Below are 16,926 nucleotides of genomic sequence, written 5' to 3'. Positions count from 1 at the left end.
CAACATCCCTCTATTGGATCACCTGGCTTAACAAAATTCAGCAAAGCAAGAGAAGGCAGCTGGGGGAAAAGCACCAGGTTCAGAGGGGGACATCTTTAATCAGCTGCACCAGAAAACCGGAAGTTTGTTCAGCAACTTCCGAAAACAAACCGTAAACGACAGCGGTCAAACTTCAACAGCCGACAGCTTCTCTCCGGAGGAAGTATTGCCAGGAGGACAGATCAGTAACTGCGGTGAAGATGACATTCGCCATGCTGCGCACGGCGCCTCCGGCGAGCCGCTTCCTGTACGGTGACATCGCCCTGCTCTCGGACGACGACGAGGAGAACGGGAGCGAGGGCTCGGGCTCCGAGGAGCGCAACACCACCTCCTTGTCCCCGCACTCCGCCGCGTTCCGTCTGTCCTCGTCCTCTCCATCTGCCTTTCACATCAAGGTGAACAGGAAGAGGAAGCTGTGCGGGGGAATAGGGGGGGGCGGAGGAGGCTGTGTGGGGAGGATCGGCCCCCCGAGCTTGTCCCCCCCACCTGTTGTCGGGGAGGTCCGCCAGAGGAACGCAGCCAACGCGCGGGAGAGAGATCGCACCAACTCTGTCAACACGGCCTTCACTGCGCTGCGCACGCTCATCCCCACCGAGCCCGCCGACAGGTACAGAGCAGCTGCATGCAGCAAACACTAGCCTTCTCTCACACAATCATGCTTGTCACACCCATATTGATCATGACAGGTTACATCAAATTGGCCTCATACAACTTTCAGTTGGGAACCAAAATGAGGAAATGTAGTGCCTTGCACTGCAAAACAAGCATGTTAAAACAAACTTAATTTCTTAGACACTATGAAAAATGAATAAACCCATGCATACTGAAAATGTTTTTAGGGCACAGGCAAAACAGAAAAAACCACTGTTGCAAAGGATTGATTCTTGCCACAGAAGACCAAACGCAAAATGTGTTGCTCCAATTTTGTTTCATATCGTTTAAAATAAAGAAACTTTTTCAAGAGACTTGCGTACTGCATCAATCAATACTGTACTTTGCAAAACCTAAATTCTTGTTGTATGACAGACCAGATACAGTACAGGCCTGTTATCCAATTTGGGTAAGAGTCCATACACTGTAGATTATGAGTGTATATTTATCATGAGTGGTGTATTATATAATGTTAGATATTACTTATACTCCAGTGTCCAGCCGGTGGCAATTTTAGTCTACAGTGGGGATTAATAAGTTAACCACCTTGTATGATTATACTTGAACCTTTTATTCACTCTGTTCCTCATAGTAATATCACAATACTTTACCTCACAAAATGTTGCCAGTACATAACAAATTTGATTAAATAGCATTGTTGATATTTTCATGGGTATCTTATTGTCTTGTCTTATTGTAATACTTCCATAAATCTCGCTTTGATTTGATTATTAGGAAGCTGTCAAAGATCGAGACGCTACGATTGGCCAGCAGCTACATCAGTCATCTGGGAAACGTGCTGCTCTTGGGCGAGTGTCTTCATGACGGACAGCCGTGCCACGCCCCCTCACCACCGTTCTTCCACTTAAGCTCCTCCCCTAACCGAGGATCTGACCAATCAGCTCAGCCCAAGCACATCTGTACTTTCTGCCTCAGCAACCAGAGGAAAATGGTAAGCGGACGAAAACCATAAACTGATGAACAAGAAACAAAAGAAACAAAATATATAAATTAAAGAAAAGGTCAAGTCAAACCAAACTGTTTGATACCATAAAGCCTCCATCTAATTAACAAATCCCATTAAAATGTCAAACAAACCAAAACAATTAAAACCTAATAGATTCCTTGTCTCTGCACTATAGCAACTATTCTCTGAATTACAAATGAGAAAAGCACACAGATTGAGGCAATGGAAAAGCTGATCATCCAGTGAAGCTTCTTTTGGGAAAGCCTGTGGCGGTTTAGGGTCAGCTTGGTATTTCAAGCTGACCTGAGATCAGTGACTGTGGCTATAAAACAGATTGGCCCTCAGGGATATTAAATGGAGAACCTCTTTAAAGTCCTCTTCGGGGGTGAAGGACTGTGTATTATTGTACTGTTGGGGGTTAGTTTTACTTGAGCAGGTGGCTTAAAAGTTCAAGGTGGTTTCGGAAACTCAGTGGACATTACGGAAGATAGAGGTGTGAGTCTGTGTCGTTATGAAGGACTGGAGTCATAAGAGGTGAGAGAGCGACGGGCCGACAGGTGCAGAAGTGACCTCAAACTGTCCCGCTAGAGGGGTTCAACAGTGTCAAATAACACCTACAGCCCTTTTCACTGGAACAGACAAAGTTTACACTGCTGTTGTGAGACGTTCTAACTCCAATTGTAGTGTTTTCCGTACTTTTTTTTAAAATTTGAGGTCAGCTACTGTATGTACCGAGTGAGTGGTATGACCCCGGAGCCAATTAAACCCATCCGAAACCAAGTGTATAATTTCAAAAATGCATTGACGTCTAAATATGAGAAGGTTTTAATCATAATCCCTGAGAAAGAGAGCGGAGATTCAAGCTTTGGTCACTTAGATCAGCTTTATTCCAATGTATTAACAACATAAAGCAGTTACAAATAATGACTTGTACACTTTGTTATTACATCGAGTTGTTATAATATAAGTAGGCTTCATAATGTATCAGTGAAATTTACTTAAATTTGAATATGATGTACATTTGTTAAGATTAATAATACAGGAATAAAGCCACTGTTAAGTGTTGTTGACCCATTTTTCCCGGCAACAAAAACCAAGTGGCATTCCAGTGACAGATCAGGTCCGACAGGTGTCATATTCCCTCATATATAAATTCATGAAGTAGTGACACTTTTTGCAAACTTCCTCGTTCTGTGGTACAACACCCTCCAAAAACCCCAACCCCCACCCCCCCCAAGAGGGACATCTTGGTCAATCTTGCAGGCCGATGCAGTGTGGATGCAGTGTGGATGCAGGGTGGAGGAGGGTGGAGGAGGGGACTGTATCCAGCCCTGGGTTCACTATTCACTTTAGACTGTAGTGTGGATGCAGGGTGGAGGAGGGGACTGTATCCAGCCCTGGGTTCACTATTCACTTTAGACTGTAGTGTGGATGCAGGGTGGAGGAGGGGACTGTATCCAGCCCTGGGTTCACTATTCACTTTAGACTGTATCAACACAGGAAATGGATGTAATCAAAAACACTCTGGGCAGAGGAAGGTTGTCAATCAGGTGAATAATGGAGAATGAATGCTCCGTTTGTACTTTATATTTCCAGCTGATTGAAATGAAAGCGAGGCGACGCCAGCGCCGACTTCAACAATAACTAGCCCTCTGTAGGAGATGATAGAGAGGTGAGGTCCGCTCAACGTTCCCCCTCTAACCTAGCCGCTGCCCATTTAGCAGGATTTATGGGCAAGGAGCTGACATCTGGCAGACTCCCCCATTACCCCAGCAGTGTGTGAAAGCTAATACCCTCCTCAGTGTCTAAACCCAGAGACCCTTTAGCTGGGGGATAACCCGAGTCTCCGCAGTGTGTCTCTCCCTCCTCCCTCTGAACCTCTGTGTGTGAAAGCCTAGACGTCCTGAAGCCAGACACGTCAGCTGGGACATCACCGGCGTCTCTCCACGGTGTTGAAAACCGACCTATTTCGCTCACGTTTTGCCTCCTTCCTCCCAGAGTCTCTCTCCATCGCTCTCATTCGTTTCCTCCCTTACTCTCTCTCTCTTATTTTCCTCTCTCTCTTATTTTCCTCTCTCTCTCTCTCTCTCTCTCTCTCACCCCTGTCTCAGTTGTCTCTGTGTGTGTTTTTCCCCATAGGGTTCTCTCTCTCTCTTTCCACCCGCCACCCCTCCCTCAGCTCTGTGGGTCTGCATATTGATCAGTCTAGTGGAGGTCAAAGCTGTCAGTAACAGCTGTGTAATACTATCTGCTGCTGTCAACTCAGTACTGCAGGCCTGTAAACGCATGCTGAGTAGCAGACAGTTCTGAGGCTTTTTCATGCTAAAAGCCCCCCAGACAGACATGCTTATTGTTAGCCGTATGTTACGCTCTTTAACTATCACTATCACTAATGTCTCTGTTATGCACAAAGCATTAGGGACCCTTACTGTTTTCATAGAGTCCACTGATGAGATGATTCAGGTAAAAGCCAACAGCCCTCATTGATTTCCCTTGTTAAATGTCTACCAATCAGAAAAGAGGAGATGTAGATAAGCAGATGTCTTGTACCTTTTTTCTTAAACTTTGAGACAGTTTAGATGTTGAGCCTATACAACTCAATATCAGGAAGACATCTCAAATGATTTCCTACATTAGGCTACATAAAATAATCCCACGGGATTGATTTTAAAACCTTTGGTTCCAGGTATCATTATGGCAACATGTTCCATTGATGACACTCCGGCGTACGCATAAGCCTAACATGCTCGTCACTTCATTATAGTGCTGGGTGAAAATGTACAGCGTAGAAAAGCATCCTTGTTTGTATAACAAAAAGGCCATTGTAAAGGTCAGTTTAACTAATTTCCCCTTTGAGTCCCTTCTCAAAACCTTCATTCTCCATCGATAGATACCATGTAGCACAGCCAGCTAACAGGGAAATGGATAACCAGCGGCACTCTATTTAATCAGGATGCAACTGCGCTGCTATAACAAATGTAGAATTGTCAAATTAGGTTGTTTTTGTAGCCTTGAAAGTTATTTAGGGAGAAGTGTAAGGGCTGCCTTCAGTTCAGGTGGCGTTGAAATGGTTAAATCTGATCTGCAGAAATTGAGAGCATTTCATTTTTCAATGGAAGAGTGACCATACAGTGGCTATACAGTGCATTGAAGTGGGCTAGAGGGCAGAGTCAGTGCTGGTGATTACAGAGAGGAAACGATCGGAGAGGTAAAATGAGACATTCTGTCCTGAGTGCTCTCTTTGTATGTTTTCATGGTCATTGAGGTTCATCACAGCTGTCTTAGAGCAGCCACTTCAATGACCCTTCTGTCCAATGTGGGAGAGGGTAAGTGAGAAAAGTATACGCTCATTTCCTCTTATTATGTATGTATACAGTATAACTATTTCAAAAGAAACAAAGTACTAAAAGTAGTGACTACTGCACAGAGAAAGGCAAAGTATTGCATACTGTATATATATATATTCAATAATATGGTATTTTGATTTCATTATACTGTTTACTTGCGCATATAATCCAGAGAGATTACAGGTGATTAATGATATGAGGTCAATATACTGTTTCATCCTGTTACTGCAATCAGGGACCAACCAACCAAGGTGGGATTGTTTCCCCAAAAGTGATCTTGAAAATTCTTAAACATTTCACAAGTTTTCCAATTTTCAAGAGGCACATGCAGATAGATCTATGTTGTGAATACCAGGGCTTCCCTCGTGCAGTGTGAGATCAATATCACCATTTTTTAAGGCTTTCTGAACCCCACAGTAGTCAGTGTTGCTGAGGCTCCTATCACAGTGGTGAAGTCTATCCTACTTTACTACTTACTGTAGCCTATGGAGTACCGCAGGGATGACGTATTTTTGTAGGCTTTATCCAGAAATCGCCACCATTTTGGTTCGTCAGTGGAAAAGTCTATGGGGTTTTAGAATGGGAATTTCACCTTTTGAAGCGTTTTCTAAAAATCACATAAAAAAAAACGCATTTACGTTCCAAAAGTCATAAAAGTTATTCACGTTTGTGAAGATTATCACGCTGAACCCAAATTTGCATTCCCATAAACTTATTTTATGCATTTGAGTGAAATTCCCATTCTAAACCCCATTCACTTTTCCCATGACGAACCCGGAAGTATACTTCCGGACTCATTCCTGCCGTTCTCTATTATTTTCCTCAGACGTCGTAAAGTACCACCACATAGGGATATGGCAACAGAAACCGCCTTAGACTGTATCTCTTCACTGGTAGCCAAGCTATTGATCCTTCTAATAAATAAGAGTGATATTTTAACTTTCCAAACAATTCTGATGAGTACAGCTGTTCAGGGTGGAGAGGCCTGGGACACTAATGAGGGCTACATCTGTAAATGAAATGCACAGGACTCAGGAGAGAGGGTTGAGGTGTGCTGAGGGTTGCTCAAATTCCCTGTGCTGTCTGCTTGATTTATCCAGATGTCCTGTGCTAGGCCTCTCTTCCTCTGCCCATCAGTGCTAACTGTCAGCTATCTGGCTTCAACCTACCACAGGGATACTGCATTAACTCGTTTAATTAGTCACATCTCCACCTCTGTTAGCCTGCAAACATTTGCATTCACCTGTAATGACCCTGAAACACTTAGTAGCAGTTGTACAGTAGCGGTGCTGGGCTGACATCAGGCTGCAGTAGCATAATGTTCCACTAAATACTAATACTGTTTATTGAGTAATTCTACAGAAAAACAGAAGGGAGCATGCCTTATAGGAGAAGAAAAACAAACCTTTTTGAATGTAATAATCTGTCTACTTTGACGTTTAATAGGCTACAACACTTGTAGCATTTTTACAACTACCTCCACAATTGTGGCTTATTTCTTTTGGCCAGAATAGGACAGGACAGGGTCAATTCCATTCAACTGCAAATGTAAATAGAGACTGTAATTCATTTGCCAATAACAGCATTCATGCTCAACTTTTTCCTCATAGGTTGGATATGACAATTTTCTTAAACCACATATTTGCCAATTATTGAATTTTAAATTGATCTCCCTTACTCAATTTACTGAACTGAAAGTGAACCAAATCCAGCTCAAGATAATAAAAAAAATCTAAAAATTACTTTGAATCACACTGTACATTAGCACAAAAATGTAAACAATAAGAATAATAAGAATAATAAGAATAATAAGAATAATAAAAATAAATCACTGCATCCAGGGGCCCATACCATGAATATAGGATAAGCAGATCCAGGATCTGTCCCTTGATCTGGTTTGGCTTAACCAGATCATTGCCATCTAGCTAGATTCTAGCTAACTGATACCACGGATCTAGTTCTCAAGTGGATCCAGGTTTTTCAAGTTGAGAGCACATGCACATGTTAATTGCACACACAATTAACTCGCTGTTTCCAGAGAGCTGATTGGTAAGCAGGTGGGTCTTTCATGGGTTTTGATCTGATTATTATCCTTATACTTATCCTCTGAACTTAACCTGCTACAGACCAACAGCATCGCAAAATCAAGCTGGCTATAATGGAAAATGAAAATGTGGTAACTATAGCCTGCATTGTTTTGAGATGGGGAAAATGAGTTGACTTTATTATTTACTTAGTATCTTCAAATTGTGTGCCAATTTGTGCACTTCATAGCACAACTCGGATTTGACATTTTAATTATCATTTATAAGTCCGTTCAAGAAAGCACAATTGGAATATTTGGAATGAAAACAACCTGAACTTTTTCAGTTACAGTAAATAGCAGATGCACCAAATTATATACACTGTAGCTAATACTGTGAATAGTTCTAATTTAAATCTGGCCTGTAGTAAAACTTTTATATGTGATTATTTTTGTGGGTGGTTGGAAAGCAGGGCGTATGGAAATACACTAGAACTAAACTGCTTTGTGCAATAGGAAACTGACCAATGTATCTGTTATTTCTATGTGTGTGTGTGTGTGTGTGTGTGTGTGTGTGTGTGTGTGTGTGTGTGTGTGTGTGCGTGCGTGCGTGCGTGCGTGCATGCGTGCGTGCATGTGCGTGCGGCGCGTGTGCCTCTGTGTGTGAGACAGACAGAGAGGGAGAGAGAGAGAGAGAGAGAATGGGTCTGCATGTGTATATGTGCACAGATAGACCCCAGGTGGTGCCAAAGCCAAATGCCAGAGCCCTGTCATGCTAGCTTGTTGAGAAGGGGACTAGATAAGGCTCCAAACGTACATGGACATTTTCAAAGGGGCCCCTTGATCTCTTACCTCAAGATATCTGAATGAGAATGGGTTCTATGGCTACCCATGAGTCTCTCCTTTACAGACATGTCCACTTTATCCTAATCCCATGCAGTTTTTGGCAAAAGTTTGATTTTTTTTTTACATGCAGTAACCTATAAATTTGTTATTTCCGCCTTCTATTTAAATATTTCTGCATATGGGGTCCCTACAAGGTCTTAGAATTACATAATTTGGGCATGACTGGAAAGCCGATACTCTTGTGGATTCAATGAGCCCAATTGTATTCATGTGTGATGATGTTAGTCCCCATAGTAGCCATTTCATTGTAGTGAGAGACCATTTTTCAAAACCTGACCTCACTGTATAAAATGGCTTTTCTTTTTACGTGTAAATTGGAAGGAGGTGGGCGTTTTAAGCATGGTCACCCAGTGTTAGGGAATGGAATTTCACCATTCCTCATCCGCATTATAATGATTCAAACAGCTTATATAAACCAAATGAATGAAACCAAGAGCCAGAAAGATGTCTTATGAAAGTATATTTAAAACCATACATTCTCTGTCAATATGTATTGTCAGAGGGCTGAATATTTGACTCTGTATAACGTATCACAATGTGTACATTGAGATTCAGCCCTCTGACAATACATATTGACAGAGAATGTATGGTTTTAAATATACTTTCATAAGACATCTTTCTGGCTCTTGGTTTCATTCATTTGGTTTATATAAGCTGTTTGAATCATAATAATGCGAATGAGGAATGGTGAAATTCCATTCCCTAACACCCAGGAACACCACACTGCATATATATATTTTTTTAAATAAATAATAATGACAGGGGTGCCCTTTTTTCACTTGAGCACCTGCCCCTCAGAATGTCTGTGCACGCCACTGTGTGTGAGTGAATGAATGAGTAAGAGTGCACGTGTATGTGTGTGAGAGAGAAAAAAAGAGAAAGCATGCATGTCTATGTGTGAGTTTGTATTACACTAGTGTCTGTATGAGAGTGTGTTTGTATTACACTAGTGTCTGTATGAGAGTGTGTTTGTATTACACTAGTGTCTGTATGAGAGTGTGTTTGTATTACACTAGTGTCTGTATGAGAGTGTGTTTGTATTACACTAGTGTCTGTATGAGAGTGTGTTTGTATTACACTAGTGTCTGTATGAGAGTGTGTTTGTATTACACTAGTGTCTGTATGAGAGTGTGTTTGTATTACACTAGTGTCTGTATGAGTGTGTTTGTATTACACTAGTGTCTGTATGAGAGTGTGTTTGTATTACACTAGTGTCTGTATGAGTGTGTTTGTATTACACTAGTGTCTGTATGAGAGTGTGTTTGTATTACACTAGTGTCTGTATGAGAGTGTGTTTGTATTACACTAGTGTCTGTATGAGAGTGTGTTTGTATTACTCTAGTGTCTGTATGAGAGTGTGTTTGTATTACACTAGTGTCTGTATGAGTGTGTTTGTATTACACTAGTGTCTGTATGAGTGTGTTTGTATTACACTAGTGTCTGTATGAGAGTGTGTTTGTATTACACTAGTGTCTGTATGAGTGTGTTTGTATTACACTAGTGTCTGTATGAGAGTGTGTTTGTATTGCACTAGTGTCTGTATGAGAGAGTGTTTGTATTACACTAGTGTCTGTATGAGAGTGTGTTTGTATTACACTAGTGTCTGTATGAGAGTGTGTTTGTATTACACTAGTGTCTGTATGATTGTGTGTTTGTATTACACTAGTGTCTGTATGAGAGTGTGTTTGTATTACACTAGTGTCTGTATGAGTGTGTTTGTATTACACTAGTGTCTGTATGAGAGTGTGTTTGTATTACACTAGTGTCTGTATGAGAGTGTGTTTGTATTACACTAGTGTCTGTATGAGTGTGTTTGTATTACACTAGTGTCTGTATGAGAGTGTGTTTGTATTACACTAGTGTCTGTATGAGAGTGTGTTTGTATTACACTAGTGTCTGTATGAGAGTGTGTTTGTATTACACTAGTGTCTGTATGATTGTGTGTTTGTATTACACTAGTGTCTGTATGAGAGTGTGTTTGTATTACACTAGTGTCTGTATGAGAGTGTGTTTGTATTACACTAGTGTCTGTATGAGAGTGTGTTTGTATTACACTAGTGTCTGTATGAGAGTGTGTTTGTATTACACTAGTGTCTGTATGAGTGTGTTTGTATTACACTAGTGTCTGTATGAGTGTGTTTGTATTACACTAGTGTCTGTATGAGAGAGTGTTTGTATTACACTAGTGTCTGTATGAGAGTGTGTTTGTATTACACTAGTGTCTGTATGAGTGTGTTTGTATTACACTAGTGTCTGTATGAGTGTGTTTGTATTACACTAGTGTCTGTATGAGAGAGTGTTTGTATTACACTAGTGGTTGTATGAGAGTGTGTTTGTATTACACTAGTGTCTGTATGAGAGAGTGTTTGTATTACACTAGTGTCTGTATGAGAGTGTGTTTGTATTACACTAGTGTCTGTATGAGTGTGTTTGTATTACACTAGTGTCTGTATGAGAGTGTGTTTGTATTAACACTAGTGTCTGTATGAGAGTGTGTTTGTATTACACTAGTGTCTGTATGAGAGTGTGTTTGTATTACACTAGTGTCTGTATGAGAGTGTGTTTGTATTACACTAGTGTTGTATGAGAGTGTGTTTGTATTACACTAGTGTCTGTATGAGAGAGTGTTTGTATTACACTAGTGTCTGTATGAGAGTGTGTTTGTATTACACTAGTGTCTGTATGAGAGTGTGTTTGTATTACACTAGTGTCTGTATGAGAGTGTGTTTGTATTACACTAGTGTCTGTATGAGAGTGTGTTTGTATTAACACTAGTGTCTGTATGAGAGTGTGTTTGTATTACACTAGTGTCTGTATGAGAGTGTGTTTGTATTACACTTGTGTCTGTATGAGAGTGTGTTTGTATTACACTAGTGTCTGTATGAGAGTGTGTTTGTATTAACACTAGTGTCTGTATGATTGTGTGTTTGTATTACACTAGTGTCTGTATGAGAGTGTGTTTGTATTACACTAGTGTCTGTATGAGAGAGTGTTTGTATTACACTAGTGTCTGTATGAGAGTGTGTTTGTATTACACTAGTGTCTGTATGAGAGTGTGTTTGTATTACACTAGTGTCTGTATGAGTGTGTGTGTCTGTATGAGAGTGTGTTTGTATTACTCTAGTGTCTGTATGAGAGTGTGTTTGCGTGTTTATGGGAGTTTATGTGAGTGACAGAGAAATTGTGTATGTGCATGTTTCTACAGTACTATATATATGTACACACACACACACACACACACACACCTACACACACACACACACACACACACACACACACACACACACACACACACACACACACACAGACACACACACATGCACGCACACACACACAGACGCAGGCTGTTCCCTATGTCTGGAAGTCATTGGCAGTGTAGAGCAGAGCAACAAATGAGCTAATTGTTGTGTAAATGATTTATCCTCTGGTGAGGCCTGTAGACCAGTGTTTAATTCAGCTGCTGCTATTAGAAACACATTGACTTTGGGCTTTGATGGTGATGTTAAAGAAGCCTGGAAACCACGCTCAGAGAAACGCCCTCTCTGCTTACACACAGACACACTCACACCCACACATATGGCACGTAACTATATACAGTGCATGCACATACACACAGCCATAGAAGCACACACACACACACACACACACACACACACACACACACACACACCCACGCCACAGACACTTTTATCACAGGCATTACATTCAACTTTTTTCAAATTTTCAATAAACTCCCTTTTCAGCCAGGGTGCTGGTGCAGCTCTTTGCTTCTTCAGAGACGCCAAAAAATATATATGATCACTCAGTTAAGGAGCCCTGGATGGAGATTCTGCTTTCAACACTTTTGAAACTAATGGTCTAGAGGAAGTTAGAGAAACAGAGATGGAGATGGGGAGAGAGAGTGAGAGAAATAGAGAGAGAGAGAGAGAGAGAGAGAGAGAGAGAGAGAGAGAGAGACTCTAAGGGATAATCAACTTTGCTATTTATCCTAGAGGTTTGGACAGTTGGTTTTCGACTGTGCCGAAAAGCTACACTTTGGTTCTTTATAGAGATCAAATGAAGCGTGCAGCTAAGAGGGCTTGAATGCATGGATGGGACATGTGCAGAAGCTCACTAATGAGTCTGTGGTTTTACAGTCATTTGGTTATTAGTCTGTTTTGAGTGGGAAAAAAGCATGACGTCACTTGTGTAGCATGTAATGAAATAGAAGTTTCAAGGTCATGGATGAAAACCAAATGACCCTGATTCACTGATAATGTGAGCGTTGACTTGCAGTTAATGTTTTGTGTCTGACGTTGAGTCATGAAGAGAACCACGGCTTTGTCTGTTCACTCCTCATTTCAAGCTATATTCATCAAGTTCAAATAATGGTTATTTGGTGTGTGTGTGCGCGCGCGCGCGCGCGCGTGCGTGTGTGTGTGTGTGCGTGTGTGTGTGCCCACTGTTTACAGTACATGCATGGGTCTGTCTGTGTATTTTCAGCGCAGATGGAAGCAGTTAAAGTCTAATTGAACACCAACAGGAGAAGCCGTGTCAGATAGCTAACCAAATCTATTAGCAAAACTATCATTCTGTTGTCATTGAGTCATTAGGGAAAGGGTTGCTCACAGAGCAAATTGAAAGAAAATGACAGAAAACTGAGCTGGGGGAGAAAGCGAATCTAAAACAGCACAGAGAAAAGCAAAACCTGGGTTTAAATTGTACAGTCTCTTAAAAACAATATCTATTAAGCCAAGCTCTGATGCTAATGACACATACTGGCTACTGCACACATCTCAGCAGTGATTATAGAGGGTCATGTATCAGAATTAGGTCATCGAAGACTGGTGAAAATGATGTTGGTGGTGTTCTGGAGTCATTATGACAGATTATTAAATTGTGGGAATAATTAAATACATGTGTGGCTGGCTGGTGTGAATCACATCTGAATAGGTACTCAAAGATAAATCAAGTGTTTTTTAAAAGCCATCACGATGCCTATTAGCAAACCGCCGGGGCAAAGTGAAATGCGTGTCTGATGTATCCAAGCCACATAATAGCATGCTGTGGCTCATTCGATGCGTTAATTAGTTTAACTTAATGTCTGGATTCCTCCGATGGGTTATTTATCAGACCATTTTAATGCCGGTCTATAATTTTCTACAATCACATCGATGATCATTTATGAGGGAACTCAGTGAAGCTGATATTAGACACTTGAGGCACTAATACAAATTCACTTAAAATGTGACTTCCACTCGTCTGTAAGCTAAAGGGATATTGCCAGTTTTCATTTCATGGTTGAATACCAATCTCCTTATACGATTGTCGGGCCAGCACCCAAGAGGAATTATTTTTTCCAACCAGTCGTTCCTCTGCTCGTGCAGCCAGAAACTAAATGAGATGTTTGTTTTTTTGACAGAGCGCCTTAACGCAGGAAAAGAGAGTGCATGGAAAATCCACAGTTATAGGTAAAGGAACACCCCAGATTGAGTTTCAGAAAAACAATATTGTGGATTCAAAGTGGGTGAATTTGTAGAGTTGATAAGATGCCGCGAAGAGAGTATTTACTATCGTCATATTTAAGTTTATTTTTATTATTTAAGGCCCCTTTCACCTTAATAAAACAATAATATTATTCCAACGTGGTAATATCATTATATTGCATCTAAAGTAAATATCATCAGGTAATCATATTAGTGTCGGACAAATCACTCCCCGGAGATTTGAGTGGTATGTGTCTGTGTGTGTTTGGAGAAAGTGGGCGGGAGAGAGAGAAAGAAAGAGAGAGAGAGAGAGAGAGAGAGAGGGAGAGCAGAGATGTCATCCGACCTTGTCCTATTAGTCTTCGGGAGATTGTTTTGACTACCAGGTCCAGCTTCAAGCTGCCTGGTCCTGTTTTGACTATATACCAGCTGAACTGCCCTCGCCACAGAGCCATCCACAGCTGTGCTCCACACCCACACTGAGCTGCAGCAGGCCTAGTGGATCCCCCACATGAGCACAATACAATAGGATTGAATTGAGCCTGGGTCACGAGGTCAGGGGTCAAAGAGCTGTTTGGGTCCTGCATGAGCTAAAAGCAGCATGCCTGCAGGAGGTCCTTTCATGCCAGTTGGATCAACCTCCCTCAAATTGCCAGAGCTCACAGCAAAAGCAAACTTTGTCATGAGGTGTTGTACTTGTTTGTTATACATTCTTTTTTGGTCTACCCACTTTCCCTCAACTTGGCCTTTCCCTCAACCTCATCTACACACTTCTGTTTGAGATTTCCTAGACATTTCCTAGTCTTTCAACAATCCCTGGACTTGTTGCATCCAGCTGTTGGTTTTAGATACAGGTGGTGGAGAGAGCAATAGCGAAAGTGATAGTGCTAGTGAAAGTGACAGATAGTGATAGTGTAGTAAAGCAAGAGAGCACGTTTTTCCATTTGACACAAAATGCATTGCGGTGGCTGTATTGCATTCTGGTCTATTGAGGCTACTGGAGAAATTGGTATCTCTTCCTCTTCTATGATGGATTTCTACCTGTCTGATTGGTGCCAAATGATGAGGCTAGAAAGAAGCTCTTTTCTCTTTGATTCTGAGGCAGCTGACGCCAAAACCCGACGTGTGTCAGAAATGGTTCCGCTATCGAATCCATCGTAGCTGCTGGAAATCCCTTATCTACAATATGTTTGACCAGTTATCCACGAGACTACGGGAGAGAGAAAAATGCTTGCACACATAGCTAATAGCAAATCCAATGAGAATCCTCCACACAGTTGAGCTGGAGGAGGGATTCACATTAACATGCCTGTGTCTCCTCACACTCAGCTCAATCGGTGGGAGGACCGGTTCCTTTCCAATTCCAATGATCTCATTCTCATCACGGCTTGATCCAAACACCTACCCACCTTTGTTAATGTCAAATGACTTTTTCCTAACACCTACACCTTGTGCATGGCGAGAGAGGAAATGTGTAACAGGTGTTCGCCTGATGAGAGGAAGGAGAGGGGGAGACTAGAGGAGGAGAGGATTAGTCTGGAGAATAGGAGAGGGTGAAGAGAGAAGTCAGGAGAGGACAGGAGCGACCAACGTTTAGTCAAAAACCAGAAAATAGGGCCATCGCAGGGTCAGAAAAACACCATAGTGGAGTGAGAATGTTCATCTAGCACCTTTGTGTACTTTTGGTATAAAATTAACTTGTAGATTATTTGGGGTTAGTCACCTTGGCGATTACTCAGTATGTTCTATAAATAAAACATTCAGAATTTGATTGTTTTTGATTAGTCTCCTCAATATTGTATGATTTGGTTCCTGGGAATGAGTAATGCATTTGTTTTTGTTTTTCTTGCTTGCGTTCGATGGCAAAAGGACAATACGATTGAGATGGAATAAGAATGAGATTTGTCAGCTATGAGCTTATTTTTGGTAGATGACAACACTGAAACTTACAGTAGCAGAGATGAGGAATGGCGTCATGTGTTAGATACCTTTCAGTGCTCTGTTGTTCGATAGGGTTGACAAAATCCTGCGACTCTTGGTTGAAAATGAATTTGGTAAGTGGTTTTTGGCCTGGGAAATGAGCAGCGTGGAGGCAAGGTAGGAAGGGAAAATGTGATGTGATTTTCCTGGCCAGATAGGGAAAGTCTCCTCGCCAGCCAGGAAATCAAGCCAGCTCTGTGCTGATACCACAGATAAATGGTCAGCATATCATGCAATGCCGGATCATGTCACTACATCAATTTAGCTTACTAAAGTTGTTGTACTGTATGTGTGTGCTTGCATGTACATAGTATGCCTACATACATGTGTGCATGCAGCTAAGGTTCATACACTTCAACCCTGAAATTGAAGTCACGTTTTCACTAAACAAATGATGAATTATGGGACTGGCACCTGGAAAAAGATGGAAACAAAACATGGACACGTGGAAATGCTAGAACAAAGATGCCAATCCATTTTTATATCAATTAGAATAAATGTCAGCCGCCTAATGTTACACTAACCCTGCTGCAGTATGAACCAGCTATTTGTCTCTCATGGTTACATGCTGCCACTCCGACGTGCTGCCACTCCGACGTTCTGCCACTCCGAAATATCGGCACTCCGAAAGGGGGTCTATATTCCCCGTTTTTCACTAACCTCTCCCAACCCCCACGCCAAACCTAACCTCCCCCTATGCCTAAACCTAACCTCCCCCAGACCCTAACCCAAAACCTAACCTCTCCCACCCCCACGCCTAAACCTAAGGACGGCATTGCGGCTTCTAAGGTGAACGACCGCCAGTCCGAATGATGGAAGTTAACGTTCGGAGTGGCAGCATGTCGGAAAGGCAAAGGAACCCCGTCTCTCATCTGGAGACTCATTCAAACACATGAACACTTTTGTCTGTTTGGATCCTGATCAAACAAACCAGGGATTACAACTAAGCAGCAATATTTTGTAACCAAAGAGCAATATAGAATAAATCAGGTCCAGTTGTGGTTATCTGTCACCAATGTCTGACAAATGGATTGAATGTGAATATTTAAATCAATATTCTATTCCTCAACACATTCAACCTTATAATCTCTAACCTGATTTCCTTGGTCAGACCTCTCTAATGTGAGATGCCTTCTCTCTCTCTTTCAGAACAAAGACAGAGACAGGAAGACGGCCATCCGAAGCTAACGACAAGGGGGGACGCACAGAAAATGGATAACATGCCAGTCCAGCATCTGGGACTGATTTTTCAATTACTCTCCCAGTGCATCTTGAAGACTTCCAAGACTTACCATGCTTCTCAAAGACTTTTGAAAGACTTCTATAGCACTTCCAGGACTTTCCAAGGACCTTGCAAAGCATTTAATTTTACAGTGTTTTACAATAACTTTTTACATGACGTTTCGAAGTGTGTTCAAATATGTTTGAGGCACTTTTCCAAAAGATTAACAGTACTTTTCAATGGGTTTTAAAAGGCGTTCACATGCTTGTCGAGAACATGAAGATCTTTTTTTTTACAGTGCTTTTAAGGGACTTTTTACTGTATTG

The 16,926-nt window shown here is 41.5% G+C and overlaps 1 protein-coding gene across 1 annotated transcript; it reads left to right on the top strand.

The window, feature by feature from the left end:
* Positions 1-239: 239 nt before the first annotated feature.
* Positions 240-16,566, top strand: LOC310782029 (basic helix-loop-helix transcription factor scleraxis-like; the record flags this gene model as incomplete). The annotated part of the gene is made up of 3 exons (XM_083642680.1): positions 240-646; positions 1,426-1,642; positions 16,528-16,566. 3 exons carry the CDS (start codon positions 240-242, stop codon positions 16,564-16,566), a joined length of 663 nt encoding a protein of 220 aa, XP_083498806.1.
* Positions 16,567-16,926: the final 360 nt, after the last annotated feature.

The sequence above is a fragment of the Poromitra crassiceps genome, assembly GCF_964638095.1.
Source record: "Poromitra crassiceps genome assembly, chromosome: 1".
NCBI lineage: Eukaryota > Metazoa > Chordata > Actinopteri > Beryciformes > Melamphaidae > Poromitra > Poromitra crassiceps.
The sequence above is the reverse complement of the archived record's forward strand: the minus strand, read 5'-3'. Positions and strand labels throughout refer to the sequence as shown.